At 36.1% G+C, this 17,979-nt stretch overlaps 1 protein-coding gene across 1 annotated transcript; it reads right to left on the reverse strand.

Moving 5' to 3' along the window:
• Nucleotides 1-1,265: 1,265 nt before the first annotated feature.
• On the reverse strand, nucleotides 1,266-3,594 carry LOC133864780 (glycerol-3-phosphate acyltransferase 5-like). Its single transcript, XM_062301193.1, has 2 exons — nucleotides 2,930-3,594; nucleotides 1,266-2,332 (listed from the first exon to the last, which is right to left on the reverse strand). The coding sequence occupies exons 1-2, from the start codon at nucleotides 3,500-3,502 to the stop codon at nucleotides 1,415-1,417; spliced, it is 1,491 nt and encodes a 496-aa protein (XP_062157177.1). The 5' UTR covers nucleotides 3,503-3,594; the 3' UTR covers nucleotides 1,266-1,414.
• Between the last annotated feature and the right edge of the window lie 14,385 nt (nucleotides 3,595-17,979).

Consider the following 17,979-nt stretch of genomic DNA (forward strand, 5'->3'; position numbering starts at 1 on the left):
TACCGCATTTACATTTTATCAAATTACGTGTGTATTTCCCTTATACATGAGTGGCAACTCAACCAATCCTCGATGTTGTATATTGAATAAAGGGTAATTTCTTCATAACTCTATAGGTTCAATCTTATTTTTCGAGTTTTAAAATCACATTTTTTTAACTCTTGGATTTTTGGCATTTTCATTTCAGTCATTTATTATTATTATTATTTTACGTGTCCACATAAGAGGAAGAAGATGATTCGAACTAGTGACTTATACTTTATGAGACGTAGTTCCTATCCAATTGGGATAGGACATTTCAATTATTTCTTTTTAGGAGGTGATACAAAAACACATAATAAACACTCCTTACACACTCACCCAAGCCCATGTGGTGTGGGTTCCACCCAATATAAGAGGGAAAGTGTATATTAGGTGTTTTTTTTTTTATCTTTTTCCTTTATTTTTTTCTTGAAAATTAACTATTAGATTTGTATGACCCACAAGAATGAAGGTGTGGGTCCTACAAATCTAATAGTTAATTTTTGAAATTTGAAGACAAGAGAAAGATGAAAGAATACTAAATAACAACTCTAAAATAAAAATTAATTAAAGATTAGTTGAAATGGTTACATCAGCATTTTGGGATAAAAATATGGTGTGTATATATATAACATTACTTTAAGTAAAAAATAAAATTAAAATATAGCATTACTCATAAGTACTTATATGGCAAACTTATTGTTTGTTTCTTTGCCTATTTATATGGCATAAAGGTACAATTAAAATATTACTCAATATTTCTTCTTTTTTCTAGCACATAGAAGTCATGTATTATGTATATAAAAATTTCCTATATATTTGTTTTCTGAGTGTTTTTCCTATATGCTTATTTGTTGATTAACATGTGCATAAATCGTACAGGTATATTGCTAGTTACATTTTAAAATATATACTATTTTTAATTTCCTTGTAGGATCGAAATTCGGAAGATCTCTTATTATATTTGCTTGTATCCAATGGCGGACCTACACGAGGGCTAGGGGGGGCCCTGGCCCCCCCCCCCCAACCCCCACAATTTTTCTCAAAAAAAAAAAAAAAATTCTAAAATAAATAAAATAAAATAAAATTTTGTCCTTAATTTTTTTTACTTTTTTAGGTTTGCCCCTCCAAATTCTTTTTTCTTTCAATTTGGCCCACCCATATTTGCAAGGCTGGGTCCGCTACTACCTCATACATTAACTATTTAAACAATTACGACAGATCGAAACAATAATCCACCCAAAAACAAAAACAAAAGAATACAAATTACCCCATGCATCCATTTACATGCAAAATCAACGCAAATACCTTGGCTTAATTAAAGGAAAAAAGATCAGCAAATAGATCGAGATCGAAATCAATCTTATTGATCTGATGATATTGTCTTAATTAGCTAGTGAATAAATGGCTTGAAGTTTCTCACCACCTTCTTAACTTGATCAAGGAACGAAATATAAGACACATTCCCATCATTTCCAGCCAGCACCCTGTACTTGTCCTTCCTTGTAAAGTTTGTGCACTCAAACCCTAGCGTAGCAGCCAAGATCCTTTGCACGTAATTTGCAACATCATGTGGACTTTTCCCGGCCGTACATGTCGCTTCGACCGGCAACTGGTTCAAGAAAGTTACCTCGTACACTGGCCTAGGGTTCATCATGTAGAAAATCGGGTCTAGTGCTTTCCAACCCCTAGCCGTTGTTGCATGGAAGAACCCAACCCGATAATTCATGGCCACCGGAACAATCCGATCCGTCAGTTCAGCAAACAGCCCACTAAACCTCAAGAGGAAGGGTTCCCGGCATGTTGTTCCTTCAGGACAAACCACCAGATCTCCATTGCTTAATTCACTCTTTATTTTTTCCGCGTCCACTTCACGGATTCTTGTCAGCCGAACGGTAGGAATTGGTGATAAGATCTCTGAGAATCGAGAGATGGAGTATGTCACAGCTGGGATTTTTCGTCCCAGTACGGTGGAGAGGACGACGGGGTCCATTAAGGTCCGGTGAGTGCACACAAATAGTACTCCCGTGTTGGCGCCAAAGGCAAGCGGGGGTGGTTTGCCTTTGACGATAACCTTGCCGCCAAGCAGTCGTGACAAGTAGGGAATAGCCCTCATTGGTAGCACCATGCCTGTAACAATTCGGATTATCGCAAGTAAGATCCCTAAGGGCATCCATAGGAGGATTAAGAGGGCCGTAGATGGTGTTGGGCGCTTCACTAGGCGGCCATCGTGGAAGATCACTGGAAGCGGGCGGAGGACTTGGTGGTTATCATACTTTTGGTTGGTCATGAATGGTGGCTGCATTTGTTCCTGTAACAAATTAACCAGAGTCACATAATAGTTCTTTATTAACCTAGTGCATATATAAAATCAGACTAATATATACTAAAGCTTATATTTTTACCTGCAACTCTTCCACGAGGTTGATGTGATATGATTATTTCAACCAAGGCTTAAATCCGTATTTATTCTTAAGATTGTCGCGTTAGCATATATTGTATATTATAGTTGTAGGATAAAGGGCTCCATGGGCAACATTTTGTAAGAGAATTTTTTACTTTTTAGCAAAATAGCAAAAGCATTAACAAATAATTATAAACATAAAATACTCGCAAAACAATCAAAATTTCTTTTACTTTTATATCAAATCACAACTAATAAGCATAAAACAACCTTTAAAAAGCTTTACAAAACGAATTCGTAGTTTCTAACATAACTCATAAAATTGTCTTTTTCACTAAATAAACGATGTATATATTAAGACAGTGAGAATTAATTGTTGGGGAACTTCCTATTTCAAGTAAGCTTTTGTTAATTAATAATTCAATTCAAAGTTACTTAAATATTTGAAATAACTCGATATTAAAGTAAAGGTTTTGAACTGAAATATGGGATATACTTAATTACCTTGCACAGGGATAAGAACGAAGGACCAGAAGCGGCGCCTGTAGGCCTTCCTAAGCCTAAACTTGGCGGTTCATCGACAAACAGCTTTGCCACCCGATCGGAGAGAGGACGAATATCATCATTAACGAACCCCGTTGCGAACCCAAAACGGTTCACGACAAGTTCGCTTCCGACAACCTCGTCAGCTCGCAAATGCTCCTTGACAAACCTCTCCACCATAATCCTCGGCGTCTTAGTCACCACAACTCTTTTGTCATAGAAGCTAAAGACCTTCCATGCCTCCATATCAATATCATCCATATAAAACTTTGGCAAAACAGCCCTCGCCACAGATTGGATCTCGGATTCACGAACACCGGCGACTGCAACAAAGATCATGAGCTTCAGCCCGGCGTCCTCCATCGCCATCATTTCCAGCAAGCGAATCACGGGCCATAACATCAACAACAGCGCAAACCTGAACAAACCAGAGGCCTCGAATGCCACCAACAAGAAGTAGGAGTAGGCGTCTGGGTCCTTCAGAAGCGACCCTTCGAGCTCCGCAACAACCGACTCCATTGGGCTTTTTGTCATTTTCCGATCGATTCAAGGTCCTTGGATGAGGGTGGCAATGGATTTTATGCTTATAAGAAGTGGGAATTGGTTAGTCGTTTATCAGTTTACAACTACTACCCCCTTTATATACTTTTTTTTTTAGAACTTCTCCTCTCTCTCTGTGGGTGGATATATCGGTAAAGACTAAAGGATTATACGCCACGTTTTTGTTTATATATACAACGATCTGATTACTAAACTCCAACAACCTTTGCATGATTAGGTCTACGAGTACGTACACCTAAGAAAGCGTCTAATTTGGGCCTTTAGCTAGGTTACTGACTTTGGCTGTACGTCAGAAATTTCGGCGCGATTTCTGTACGTGTCTCGTTTTTTTGCTTTACGCACAGCCCAGGGTTCTATCTATTGGCCGGGATCGCTTGATTCAACCGATCGACGACCAGTATACTCTCGATCTACACTGTAGATCGAGATTCAAATTCTTCTTACTAACTTGTACGTGAGTAATTAATGATACTCATCGTAAAACACATTTTATATTAATCGGCGTGGCATGTTTTGTATTATGAATGTATAATTCTATGGTACTACATAAGTCATTTACTAGTAAATTTTTTTTTTTATTGTTCTTAGCTTGTAGCAGTTTATCTCCGAATTAAAGCTAGTATCAACTAAGCATCAATACGTCCCCAAGAGATAGCTCAATCGGCTGGAGACCACGCCTCATGAAGCGGAGGTCACTAGTTCGAATCCCCTCTCTCCCTCCCCCTCTTGTGTGGACATGTAAAAAAAATAATATATATATATATATATATATATATATATATATATATATATATATATATATATATATATATATATATATTAAAAATTGTCTTAAATAGGTAAATTTATTTTCCTAAGCAATACGTCTTAGATAGGTAATTGTATGCGAAGTTATGGCCTTTAAAAGGTATGACTTTTGAAAATTTATTGAGACCTACGTACGATTGTTGCCGTAGCGCGCGTGGGCTAGCTTTAATATCAAATTTGCCTCCTTAACATATGTATCTTTTTATACCATGTCAAGTCCCAACGAGGCGTTAAGAAATGCATACAGCTAAGTCTAGGTGTACAAGCGGACGGTTCTTTATAACTACTCGCTGCATGTTTGTTTTTATAAATGGTTTGAAAAAGTTGCTAACCTATATATATATATATATACAAAACAACGTTATTTTTGTGTGATTGGTATAGGATTTTCGTTTTAAGTTTAATGAAATTGATCTATATTCATAAAAATATTAATAATATTAATATTCTTAAACTTTATTATATTTTGAAGCCTTTTTCTTCTTTAAAAATGCCCAAAGTCATCTAAAAATATGCCCTAAAAAAAGGTTTAAGGAATGTTCAAAACACCAAAATATGGACATTTCTAAAAATCGGTTATGCTTTATCTCAAAGTCTTTTAATTTGATTCGTGTAGTCGTGTAATCCTCTATTTAAAGGGTGATTAATTAATAAATAGTAAGCATAATTAATCTTAAATCTTGTGTTTGAAAATGTTTAGGTTCCCTCAAAACATTAAACCTATTCCGTTGCGTGTTTGTGAAATTATTCACGTAAAAATTTGGTATAAGAGCCTACTAGCTCAATGACCGACCAAAGGTTCGATTGGCTTGAGCAGCAGAATTTGAGTATCATAAAAATGCTCGAATATTTCATCAAAAATTCAACATATATAGCATCAAAAGAGAATGGAAGACAAACTAGACAATCGGGTGCCTATGGAGAATAGTGGAATAAGGGGGAAATCAGATAAACGGACGGGAAAAAAAAAAAAAAAGTGGACAACTTTCTCTCAAAGAAAGTGTTAGATGCACAAAAAAATGAAGTCTCGTGCCCTTAGCATTCACAAACAGTCACTTCAATCCATCCCGTTGCCGTTGGAAAACAAAGCAATTAAAACCCAAAGGCTTCAACCAGAACTGCTTGACACCAATGGAGCACCACTTACCATGACCAAAACGACGCAAATCCGGCTACCCTAATATGATGTGCCGCCGCCTTGGGCTATTTATGCAAGGAAATGGACGACTCTATCATCATGGAGCCACATCGATTGTGTAGCAACTCGGGTTACAGATCCGTTCACCCAGCAACAATTGTGTACCACTGTCTACACAGAGCTCGTGGAGGAGAGGTATGATCCACCGGGTGAACACTCGCCTAGGAAGCGAATGAAAGACAATTTTCAGATTTTGTCCTTGAGGACAAGGACACTTTTCAATGGGGAATGAATGTTATAAAAGTATAATTCTACAACATATAAAAGGCGTTGCACGTATCCTATGAAGCTCTTGAAGTTATTTTTAATGTAGCTTATCTCAAAGTAGTCGTAGTTTAATTAAATAAGGATAGTTATAATTATCATTTTAAGTCAAAAACTTTTAATTATCTTTTAATTATTTGTAGCACTATGGTGCATAAGTTATTTAGTAATAGGTTTCTATTGTTATTTGTATGAGGGAAAATTATACTTTACCCCCTGAAGTATCAGCCACTTGGCATTTTGGCACCAAATGTACAAAAAATGGTAGATGACCCAGACAATCTAACCAACTATTGGCACTAAATACCATCCGTCCACTTATGTCATTTTGGACAAAAATGAGGTCATGTGGATTGCACGAGACCTTTTAAGGCATAGCTCGTTCCAAAATTACCCCCCCCCCCCCCCCCACCCCGACCCCGAAATTTAACCTTGTGTGCCTTAGAAAATAACAGGGCTACAGTACTACTCATGTCCCTCATCTTCGCCTTCCTACTCTCCAACCCTCCACCATCCTCAGCCCAACTACAACCGCCATTCCAACACTGTCGTTGTCTGCCATCCCAACCCTCTCCATTGTCGGCCAAATCAAACTGTAACACCCACCAACTTCTAGATGCCCAAGCCTGCTATCTTTTTTTTTTTTTAAAAAAAAAAAAAGAAAAGAAAAAAGGAGCAAAATAAAAGCAAAACAAGATCAAAAACAAAAGAGCTTCCACTTCTTCGTGGTTGACTTGTGTTGTGAGGCGTTGCTCTCTTCAGAATTATCGTGGGTGCTCTTTTGTGTCATTGATTCATGAGAGTGATGTGAGATACTTTTCACCATACGATTGTGGCGATGGAAGAACTCATGCGGGAAAAAAATGGGTGGGTTGGAAGGATGGCCTTTGAGAGACACAGAAAGCTGCTAAAGCTGCTTCTTCACGAGTGTGTTACGCTGTGATTCGTTGCTATCTTTAGAATTATCTTGGCCATTCTTTCGCTCCATGCGAGGGTTGAAGTCGTAGAGTTGATAGGAGGATAGCTGCCGTGGGATTTCTCTCCCCACGAGCGTAAAGGCCATAAAGTTCATGTGGGAGAATGATAGGTAAGGGTTTTTTCAACTTGCGAGCATTGGGACTGAAAAGTTGATGTGGGAGGAGATCAGATTTCATTGGAGAATCTGCCAAATCAGACATCCTTTGCAAGATTGATTTTTTTTTTTTTTTTTTCTTTTTCTTGTTGTCTTTCTTTGACTGAACTCCTTGTATTCTTCCTAGAAGTAAAAGAAGATGATGATGCAGACTGCAATTTAGGAAGAGCAGTATGCAAAGCTTGGAGTTGCTCTCTAAACTTAGTCAAAGGTGAATATATATAATGGGTATAACAAATCCCTGCAAGAGTCAGAGTCGGAGTTGGAGTTAGAGTCGGAGTCGAAATCAGTTTTACGTTGCCCCATACAATGCCCAATGAATTCATTTCCTTTTATGGGTTCCAGCATTTGGGTATTATCAGAATGATTGAAATCACGTTGTATCACTTTTTGGTTGGTTTTATCTGTGATTCTTGTGTTATTTGCATTGGTGCATGTTCACGAGCCTATAGGTGGCTTCATTTGTGTGCCGTATGTGGAACCAGCACTAGTGGAACAAGCGGCAGTTGAAGTTATCGAACATAGTACAATTATTTGTTTTCGGATGCTAAACTCGTCTGGTACGATGACAAAAGCGAGGTCGTTGTGTTAGATAATCACCATTTTCACACTACTAAAACTTACACAGACTTTTTGCTTAGATAATCATCATATATATATATATATATTCTTTTAAATAGTGCTCCCTCGACCTTGTACGTTGCCAAATGGCACATAAGACGACTCTGAGGCGCCTACACATGGCATTTTGGGGCAGTTGACGTGGCAAAGAAATTCTAACGATTATGATATTGCTGTTCTAAAAAAAGGCGACAAGGCTAGGAACCAATTATGGATGGTGGTTGAGTCAGTTGACGTAGCAAGAGATGAAGAGTGATGATCCTCGTGTTTCTCTGGCATCGTGCCAATTGACAGACAATTTTACGAATGGCTGTCAATGCAAGTGTTGAAAGAATTATTTTAGCCTCTTCTTTGCCTTATTTTACGAGTGATTGTCTAATATAAATTGTGATTTCACTATGGGGGCCTAACTTTCAACCTCAAACATCCAACTCTTCTCCTAGACCCGAGTTGTGTTCACGGCCAGAATCTACCAATGTGCTACCGGTGGAAGGATTGCTTCCAATTGAGATGATTGGATCGTTTACGGCAAAGCTAGAGGTTGTGGAGGCTCGCCTCCTCCCCCCAGCGTCCCTTTCCTGGTGAGCTCTTATCCCCAATCGGAGCTGGCTTCTGGGTCAGAGCCTTTCGCTCTTCAATCTATACCGGAGATAGACCCAAAAGAGTCGTTTGTTTCTGCCAAATTAGAATCGGCGGATTCAAGAGAAGCTGTGGTTGTTTGGGATTCTTTGGGTTCTTCGGGTTGCTCTCACCTTCGCTGCTTGAATTGCCGGCGCGTCACTCTAATCCACTGCCTTGTTTCTTGCTGACTGTGCACTGGCTTCCAATGCTTCCCCTATTGTCTGTACAGAGAATCTCTGAAGGTTCCTAGAAATATGATGATGAGACTCATGGCCCAGTGGCAGTTCTGTAAATTAGGAATGGTGCAGGCGTGGTTTATCTTGGCCGTTGGATGGGTGTGGAGAGGGAATCAGACTGTGAGTGATTAGGAAGGGGTACGTGAAAGCTGTTTGATTGGCGCCCCGTTATTTTCTAAGGCACACAGGGTTGAATTTTAGGGGGGGTAATTTTGGAAAGAGCTGTGCCTTAAAAGGTCACATGCAACCCACGTGACCTCCTTTCTGTCCAAAGTGACAGATAAGTGGATGGATAGTATTATCTGCCAATAGTTGGCTAGATTAGGTGGGTTGTCTATCATTTTTTGTACATTGGGCGCCAAAACGCCAAGTGGTAGATACTTTAGAGAGAGGTAAAGTGTAATTTTCCTTTTATAGGAGTTAATCATTAAGTTAGTATGAGTTTATCTTCAAGTCTTTTAGTTTGATTTAGTTTGATATATTCATCTAGTTCCTATTTAAATGGTGATCAATTAATAAAGAGTGAGTAAAATTAATCTCAAACCTTGTGTTTAAAAAGGTCTACGTTCCCTCATAATCTAAAGAACATAGGTTCCCTCAGAATCTAAGGTCTAGGTTCCCTTAGAATCTAAGGTCTAAGTTCTCTCAGAACCTAAAATCTATCATGTTGTGTGTTTGTGAAATCATTCACGTAACGATTTTTAACCCACGTGGGACACAATGATCGTAACATATCACCAAGCTTCCACAGTTGATGTCCATAATAACCTACTTTATCGACACTGACCCGATGTAGCCATTTCTCTTTTGGCAAATCCACTCACCTATCAGTATTTTAATCTAGTCCATAGGTCGACCCCTCTGTGACTCGAACTCACGACGTAGTGTTTGGCTTTAATACTAAATTCTATAACTTTTTTGGTAGAACTCACCCTTAAAAACCGGCATGCTACAATCATTGTGTCTCACATGGGTTAAATCTAATATTAACCATGTGTATATTGCAAGTTGGTTTCAAGGGTGAGTTATACCAAAAGTTTGTATCATTTGGTATCAGAGTCAAACCCCATGTCATGGTTCAAGTCCCTGAGGGGACGATCTATGGGTTGGATTAAAATATTGATAGGTGAGTGAAGTCGCCAAAAGAAAAATGATTACCATTGGGTCAGTGTCAATAGAGTGAATCATCGTAGACGTCAGCTGCGGAAGCGTGGTGTTACGATCATTGTATCCCACAGAGGTTAAATATAATATTAATCATATGTATATAAGCTCAAATGATAATTTTGGGTAGAACTTACCCTTAAAAACCAGCTTACAAGGGGAGGGTACCCAATAGTTTATATACACATGATTAAGATTACACTTCATCCATGTGGGACACTGGGACATAAGAATCATAGCATACCATCACGCTTCCGCAGCTGACATACATAGCGGCTCATACTAATGACATTGACCCAATGGTAGCCCTTTCTCTTTTGGCGGCTCCACTCACCTATTAGTATTTAAATCCACCCATAGGTCACCCCCTGCATGACTCGAACCTGTAACGTGATTTTTTTTTTTTTTTTTAACCAAATGATACCAACTTTCGAGTAGAACCTACCCTTAAAAACTAATTTACAATGGAAGGTGTCCAAGAGTTTATTATATATATATATATATATATGATTAAGATTAAACTTAACCCATATGGGACACAAAGATCATAACATTTAGGTACTCTACACATCACGTTAGTATGAAATTTATGGGTGAATTATGATTGATGACTTAAATGCTCGAGTTATATATATATATATATATATATATATATATATATATATATATATATATATATATATATATATATATATATATCCTTGTGGTTAGCTAAGTGTATGAAATTTCTCTTTGTTATTCAAATAATAGAATAAATCTCTCTTTGTTATTCACACTTTATTATATCCGGATCATACTTCACAGATTCCATTTGGGAGCTTTTATTATTAGTGTCGTTTATCGCCTTCTTAACTGAGATTTTTGTGACAAAGTTTGACTTGTAAGGAGTTTCGATTTTTGAGTCGAGAGTTCGGGCAATTAGATTGTAGGTGGGTCATCATGCTTGAAATGTCATTTTTATGGTGACACCCTATCAATCTATTACAATAATTATACATAGCTTTAGGATTCTCCTTGTCAACTGATTAACAGGTGGTTTTTTGGTTTGTAAATTTTGTGGCGTGGAGCTTTGAGCATTTACGTAGGTAGGTGTTCCAGGATGGTCCTCCATAGGAAAAGGGATAGGACTATCTACATTCTACAGGTGTCGTACTCGCACCAATTGTATCACTAAGAATATCTTTCATCTGTTATTAAATAGATAATAAATTGTATTTAATTACGAGCTTACAAAAAAACAATGTGCTTATGTAAGAGAAATTCTTATATAAGAACTAATATAATAGTAAATTTTGTACTGTTACCAACTACTAACCTGGTAAGAAAAATCCTTATATAAAATGAAGTACTGAACTATATGCTTGTGTAAACAAGAGAAAAGTAGCTTTAATTTTAAGCAAAGATTATAGCAAATGATAACCCAAAACAATGGATTTTCAAGAATCTCAATACAATAAGTTGAGAAATTAGATATAGAAATTATCATAACATATTTGCAGCAAATATGGTAGACGAACTAGGCTAGTTGTCCACTGGTCCGTAGCTGTGCTGCTAAAGAAAAACACAAAGAGACAATGTTAAAAAAAATCCCATAAAACCCACTTACAAAATTTTCAAAATACTCATTGAAATCTGCAAATCTTTCCCAGCAAACAAATCTAAAAAAATTTGCAAACCTTTTGGAGAATCTCCTTCGCCTTTCGTTGTGCATTGAAAGAGAGAGACCGAGAGAGACCTTTCACAGTCAGAGTAGTGCTCGATGTCGACGACCGAGTTGTCCTCGTGGAATCCGGAGATGAGAGTCAAGCTTGAAGGAGAGACTGAGAGAGAATGAGAGGGAGAGTGAGATTGAGAAAGTGGGACTCGATCTGGGAGTGGAACTGTGGCCTGTGGGAGCACTGCAGCGAGTCGACGACGGCGTGACAAAAGAAGAAGAGAAGAAGAAAAAAAGAGAAAGTAGGGAGTCCTCCAGTGACAGTGAGCATGCGACGTGAGAGAGAATGTGAAAGAGAATAAGGTCAGAAACTTAGAATTAGGTTATATATTATTAATTATTTACATTTTTTTAATATATAATATGGTTATCTGGTTATTAACTGGTTTCTTAAAACCCTATAATCGATAACCGCAACTGAGGACCCGATTATCCAGTTGCGAATATTTATAGTTTTCCGGTTACCACGATTAGCGGTTGATGGTTATTAGCGGTTAATAACCGCCCCGCTTGTACACCCCTAGTGACCAACTGCTGAGGGGAGCTTGCCGCTTACCAGATGAAGGATGGTAATTGGCCACCACTTACTAATTTTTTGTTGTCTTTTTATTGTTTATTTGTGGGTTAAAATTATAACTTGACAAGGATTATGTTAGAAAAATAGAAGGAATTTATACGGAATTAAATGGAATGATCAATTTGAAACAAAAATTAAAGGTTTCCACAAAGAAGTTTGTGAATGGTATGTACAAACTTAAACCCTACGGATCAGTTTGGCAATTCTTCCTTGATGGTATTGGTATGGTATTTTTGATGGTTAGCCCTCGTTTCTCAAACATGAATAAAATGAAATTTTAAATTAAAAAGTTTTTTATAGATTCTAGGTTTTGTCAACAATCAAATGCACTTAACCCAATTTAATTGAACAAACTCAATAATAATTAGTTGCTTAGCTACCCAATTCAAATTGCCTTGTAGCTTTTGCTCACATGCATTCCCATTAAGTCAACAGAAAGAAATTAGTTTTATTTACTCATCATGACTTCTTCAATTGATCCAACTAGCTTAAGGCCAAAAATAAAATGAAGAAAGATTAAAATTGCTTACAATTAGTCACCTATCTAAAATGGCTCATGTCATATGTTTGAGTCTAAACATGAATTAATCTATGCTATATTGATCAAAGTAGGTTGGAATTAATTGGATTTTGCTACATAAAATCAATCGTTTTGGCAATCAAGATGGGTGTCATGGGAAGAAGCTAGCAATTGGGAGATTGAAAGTAGGTTAGAAAAATAGAAACGTATTTGCCTCGATCACCCCACCCCACTTGGTTGCTCAACCTCTCTGTGACTCTTAAAACACCACTTTAATTTGTTCAACTCTATTAATATTCTGGCTTGCTTTGTCACCCAAAGAGACCAACCTTTTTTCTCTAGGTTAGGTAAGGTTGGTAGATTAAAAGGTGTTTAATGCATGCACTGCCTTCACACTTCTTCTCCCATTAACTATATACGGCTCCGAGTTTTATATATATAGTAATGTTAGAAGCCGTGTGGACCATGTGGCGTAACAATGCTAATGTGATAATCCCTATTAACTTTTGGGTTAATTATTGAAAAAAAAAAGTAAAAAAATTTGATAATATACTGGTTGAGACTGTCACTTTAACGTCGTATGATAAAAATGTAATTTTTTTTTTTTTAAAAAAAGAATGGTTGACACTGTTATGTTAGAAATGTGAGATATATATATGTGGGATAAAAATGTAGTTAAAAAAAAAATAAAAAAGGTAAAAAAATCTGATAATATATTGGTTGAGACTGTCACTATAACGTTATAGGATAAAAATGTATTTTTTTTTTTTAAACAAAGAATGATTGACACTGCTATGTTAGAAATGTGAGATATATATATATATATATATATATATATATATATATATATATATATATGGGATAAAAATGTAATTTATAATAATAATAATGTTAGAAATTACATTTTTATTCCGAAACTATTCCACAGTGCTGACATGATGGTCCAAACTAATCTTTGGATCAGTCTCTATTAAAAAAAAATTAATAATTGGTTGAGACCGCTACATCACCATTATTGTAAAAAGAAAAATGTAGTTTATAACAATTTTTTTTTCTTTTTTTTCTTTAAAAAAGAAAAAGAAAAAGAAGGCTGGTTGACACTACTATATTTGAAACTGGGTCAACCCAAGACCAAAAACCAAAGAAATGAAAAGCAAACCCTAGTGATGCCAGGCCGATTAACCTAGCCCAATCCCAACTTATTTTACTTGGGCTTTATTTTTTAAACCATTTTCTCTTTTCAAAACAAAAATATTAAAAAAAACACACACAAATTTGTTTCATCAAAACATTTCTCGAGCAAAAAAAAAGCATTATCCAAAAAACACATAAACAAACGAAACCTAAAACCTTGGGATCCTAAGACCAAGAGAGGACATAGGAAGAACAACAAGGTGTGATGAGATGAAGCACGTACATGACCTTTTAGTCAACGCATGAAGCTAATTGTCCGCTCAATACAATAGATCGAGCGACGAGTGGCAGAGATAACCAAAGGTGAAAGGCCCAATGGGTCAAACACTAAATCATTTCTTTTAACGATTGAGATGCACCCTAACTGGACAGAAATCCAAGATGCGAATGCAAGTGGAAAACACGAGGAGATGCTTCGGTTTTGGCTTTCAATCTCAACGGTGTCCCTGTCCCACAACAAAGATGCATTGCCCAATCCCCAATTCATCGTCCTTACCCTTCTATACTGCACACAATTTGGCACGGCACCTTATAATCACTGCAAGAAAGAAATTCGGTGTCACGATTGGTCCGTCTTGTACCTCATCAACACGCGGCACCCGGCAAAAAACGTATCTCGCTAAAAGATACTAATTGATGTCGAAGTCATACCCTATCAGCAAATGACATCTGGTCGAAGTTGTTTGCAGGCACTTCGCATAAAAAGGAGCATGCAACCTATTCACGTATGCATACATTATCATTCATGCTAAGAAATTTATCAAATTATCTTTACTAATTTAAGCATAGAATGTATTTCTATATAAGTCTCCGACCTTTACTATTCTCTTTTTATATATATATATATTATTCGATATATTGGCCATTGGATCATCAAGAGTATCATTAATTGCGAATAAAAGTAGATGTGGGTTTTGGTAGAGGGTTTTCATTCACCGAACCCCCCAAGTCAGTTATTTCGCCAACAATCAATTTAGACGTTTTCGATTAAAACAATTAATTTGGTTAAAAGACGGTTAATTAAGTCGTTTAGGTCGCTTTAATCGGTTAAGAGCTAAACCTAGCAAGCTATTGCATTTATCATATCTATTATGTGTATTTATAAGATTTTAAACTGTTTTATGATGCAAAGTTTGGTAGAAAGAGGGAAAATGGCCAAGCAGCGTATAAACAAGAGAGAAGGCTAGAGGCAGGGCAATGGACGATGGACTGAGTCACTGGGCAACTGTAGAGAGAGAGAGAGAGAGAGGGAGGGGGGACAGCTGCTGCTAGAAGATTCCAAATAGGGTTAGGGCAAAAAAGAGAGAAAGAGATGTATATAAAATATGATCAAAACAACTTCATTTCATTTCAAATGAAACGATGTCGTTTCTATTCAAGTTAAAACGACGTCGTCTATCATACTTCGGTCTGATATCGATTCGGTTAGCCGACCAAAAAACGCCTATATCGACTACCTAACCAAGTTCGGTATAATTTTTTTATACCAACTAACTAACTATCGGAAGTCAGTAGAGATGGTAGGTGGTCGATATCGGTTCGACGATGATCCGTAGGCGATAGTTGAATATTTTGCCGACTCATAAATAAAGTGGCTTTTATTTTGGTTGGTTTAAACAAATCGCAGGGTATGAATATTGGAGACAAGAATAATAAATAGTGGCTACTCGGGACCTATTTTTTTTCACTGCTTTTACTTGCTTAGTGGGTACCCACGTGGCGAATAATTAATATGCTGACCATATGGTGAAGATAAAAAAGTAAGGATTAATGTTTTAACAGAAATGGATGAATGCAGTGTCAGCATCAAAGACAAAATTTATGAAAGAACACATCACCTAGCTCCTAGCCCAAAACACAAGATAAGGATCACATCACCCATCTATGACACTGCCAATTTTAAAGGTTCACCTTTCATTTATTTTTATTTTTATTTTATTTGTCATTCGTCTATTACTGTTATTGTTATTATTATTATTATTATTATTTTTTTTTTTTTTCTAATGTAAATTGAGAACGTGAGCACTGAAAACCATGGAATGGAGAGATAATATAGTTATTTCAAGAGGGGGAAACAAATAACGGGATCCACCTACTAAAGTTCCCTTGATTGGGGGGGAGAGGAAGAATGGTTAGGTTTTTTTGCTTTGAATTCCATTTATTAAATTTACATTTATTTTTAGAGAATGCTAATGAATAACTAAGCCTATTAAACTTATTTACGTTAGTTTTGTTACATGTAAAAATCATTTATTGTAAGGAAATATGTCCGTTTATGATATAGAACGATTTTGAGCTAATAATAAAAGACATATTTACTCAGCTGCAATCTCATCTAAACGAGATTTACAGTTGAAAAAATCTAGTTAGACATGTTTGAGAAGGTAGAACCACTCGTTTGGACGAGATTTGCAAACGAACCAAACTATAGATGTGAAAGAGGAGGTAAGTTCACTTGTTTGAAAACCCCGTCTAAACAAGGTTGCAAACAATGAATTTTGCCTATGTTAATTTTGGAAGCAAATTCACTCGTTTGCAAACCTCGTCCTTCGTCTAGACGAGCTTTGCAAACGAGATTTCCAAGTCACAAATGCAATCTTCACCAAGAAGGAAAGAAAAATCTGCAGGATTGCAACCTATGAACACTATGGTATGTTTAGATGTAAGAGTGAAATTTTGATTCTATTCAATTTTTTATTTTAGTGGTGTTTGCTTTTTTAAAAAACAAATTATATTTTATTCAATTTTTTTTAAACAAATTATATTTTATTTAATTTTTTTTCTAATTTTATCTCACAAAGTCAAACATTGAAATTCGCTCTCCAAATAAGAATTAAATTTTGATTTCAAAAATCAACATCCATCTGCCTTTTATTTCTATTCTCTATACTCAGTTCATCCTTACCCTATGAATTATTTTTCTCATTTTAAGTAATTCTATTTTCCTTTTAGGATTGTTAATAATGTACTATTTATTTAGCAAACTCCGTAATAATTAGTACATTTTGAATCAATTGAAAGAATTTTATTTTTTTACAGTATGTGTTTGTGTTTCGTTTCATTCAAAAGATGTAGACGCTCTTGTCATCTTGTTCACGTTTTTTTCTCGCTATCCTCTACGTCGGTTTAATAAACTAATTTAATCCTTTTTTTTTTTTTTTAAGAAAAAAAAATTATCCAAAAAAAATATATAATATTGATAATAATAAGAGAGCATAGACAAGTCACGTGACCCAAAGACCCTCACATGTCTGCAATGCCATGGTTATCCGATCCATTGCCTCTAGTAGATGTAATTAAGGCTGACATAAAAACGAATATATATAGTATACATAAACATGCTTTTTGTATATAAAAACTACTGCAAAGGCATCTTATTGTAGCTTTATTTACATAGCTTTCCGACTCTATATATTTTGCATGTGGCAAGAATTGGAACAGCCACGAACAAGGCAAAATAACCAGACATGGGTACTGATGGGACATTACTAAATATTGAACTTGTTTGGTATGCATGTCTGTCTTTCACTTCTTCAACTTTTCAATGCCATTTTTTTGCCTCCAGTTCCTTGGGTAAAAATGGTGCTCACAAAGAACAAACAAACAAATAAAAGTTACTGTTTTTATAGGCTTTTCCTAGCCTTCAATACAATGAATAGATGACTTGATTTGTACCCATGTCTCTTACCCAAATTGCTAGGATATTGCTAGATAACTATGTCACACTCATGCTCCAATTATGCTCACCTAGTTTATTTGATTTATAGTTAATTCGTTAACCCATTAAAAATGAATTCAGAAGTTCTTAAAGTATGTCAAAAAAAATAAATCACTCATTCAAGCTAAATTTCGTTAAAACACTTACAAATTCCATTAATTTGCCATATCAACGCCACCCTCAACTAGGTTTGTTCTCCCTCTATTACTTAGCTCCATTTGTATGTATCGTTTCAATAGCGTGCTCCACCCTCAGAAGAAAAAGAAGTTATTAACGATATTTTTGAGAAAAGAAAAAAGTTAAAGAAATAAAGTAAAAATATCTAGAAAGAGGTGGGGGTGTTGTGGAAGGTGGGAAGAAAGATATAGGCAGGCATGATGTAGATATGGGCCTTCTTCTTTATTACCACGAGGCCAGTTGTGTTTAAACGCATCATATCTTGCGGCTCTCCCTGAAAAGAATGGAGAAAGAAACCCATGAGCGGATGAGCCGGTAGCCGGTAGGGGGTGATATTATTATTATTATTATTATTATTATTATTATTATTATTATTATTATTATTATTATTATTATTATTATTCATGGAAGTATGTAACGCTTTTCAAAAAAATAAAATAAAAATGTAAGTATCTAACGGGATGGCCCCCCTTCGTGACATAAGGGAAACTCTCCTTTTTGCTATTG

Source organism: Alnus glutinosa, chromosome 3, assembly GCF_958979055.1.
Source record: "Alnus glutinosa chromosome 3, dhAlnGlut1.1, whole genome shotgun sequence".
Taxonomy (NCBI): domain Eukaryota; kingdom Viridiplantae; phylum Streptophyta; class Magnoliopsida; order Fagales; family Betulaceae; genus Alnus; species Alnus glutinosa.

Excerpts from the sequence above, each read along its gene's own strand:
- LOC133864780 (XM_062301193.1), bottom strand. The coding sequence starts at position 3,502 with ATGACAAAAAGCCCAATGGAGTCGGTTGTTGCGGAGCTCGAAGGGTCG. Across the intron at positions 2,333-2,929 it reads CGTTCTTATCCCTGTGCAAG|GAACAAATGCAGCCACCATT; the intron begins GTAATTAAGTAT and ends AATTTGTTACAG.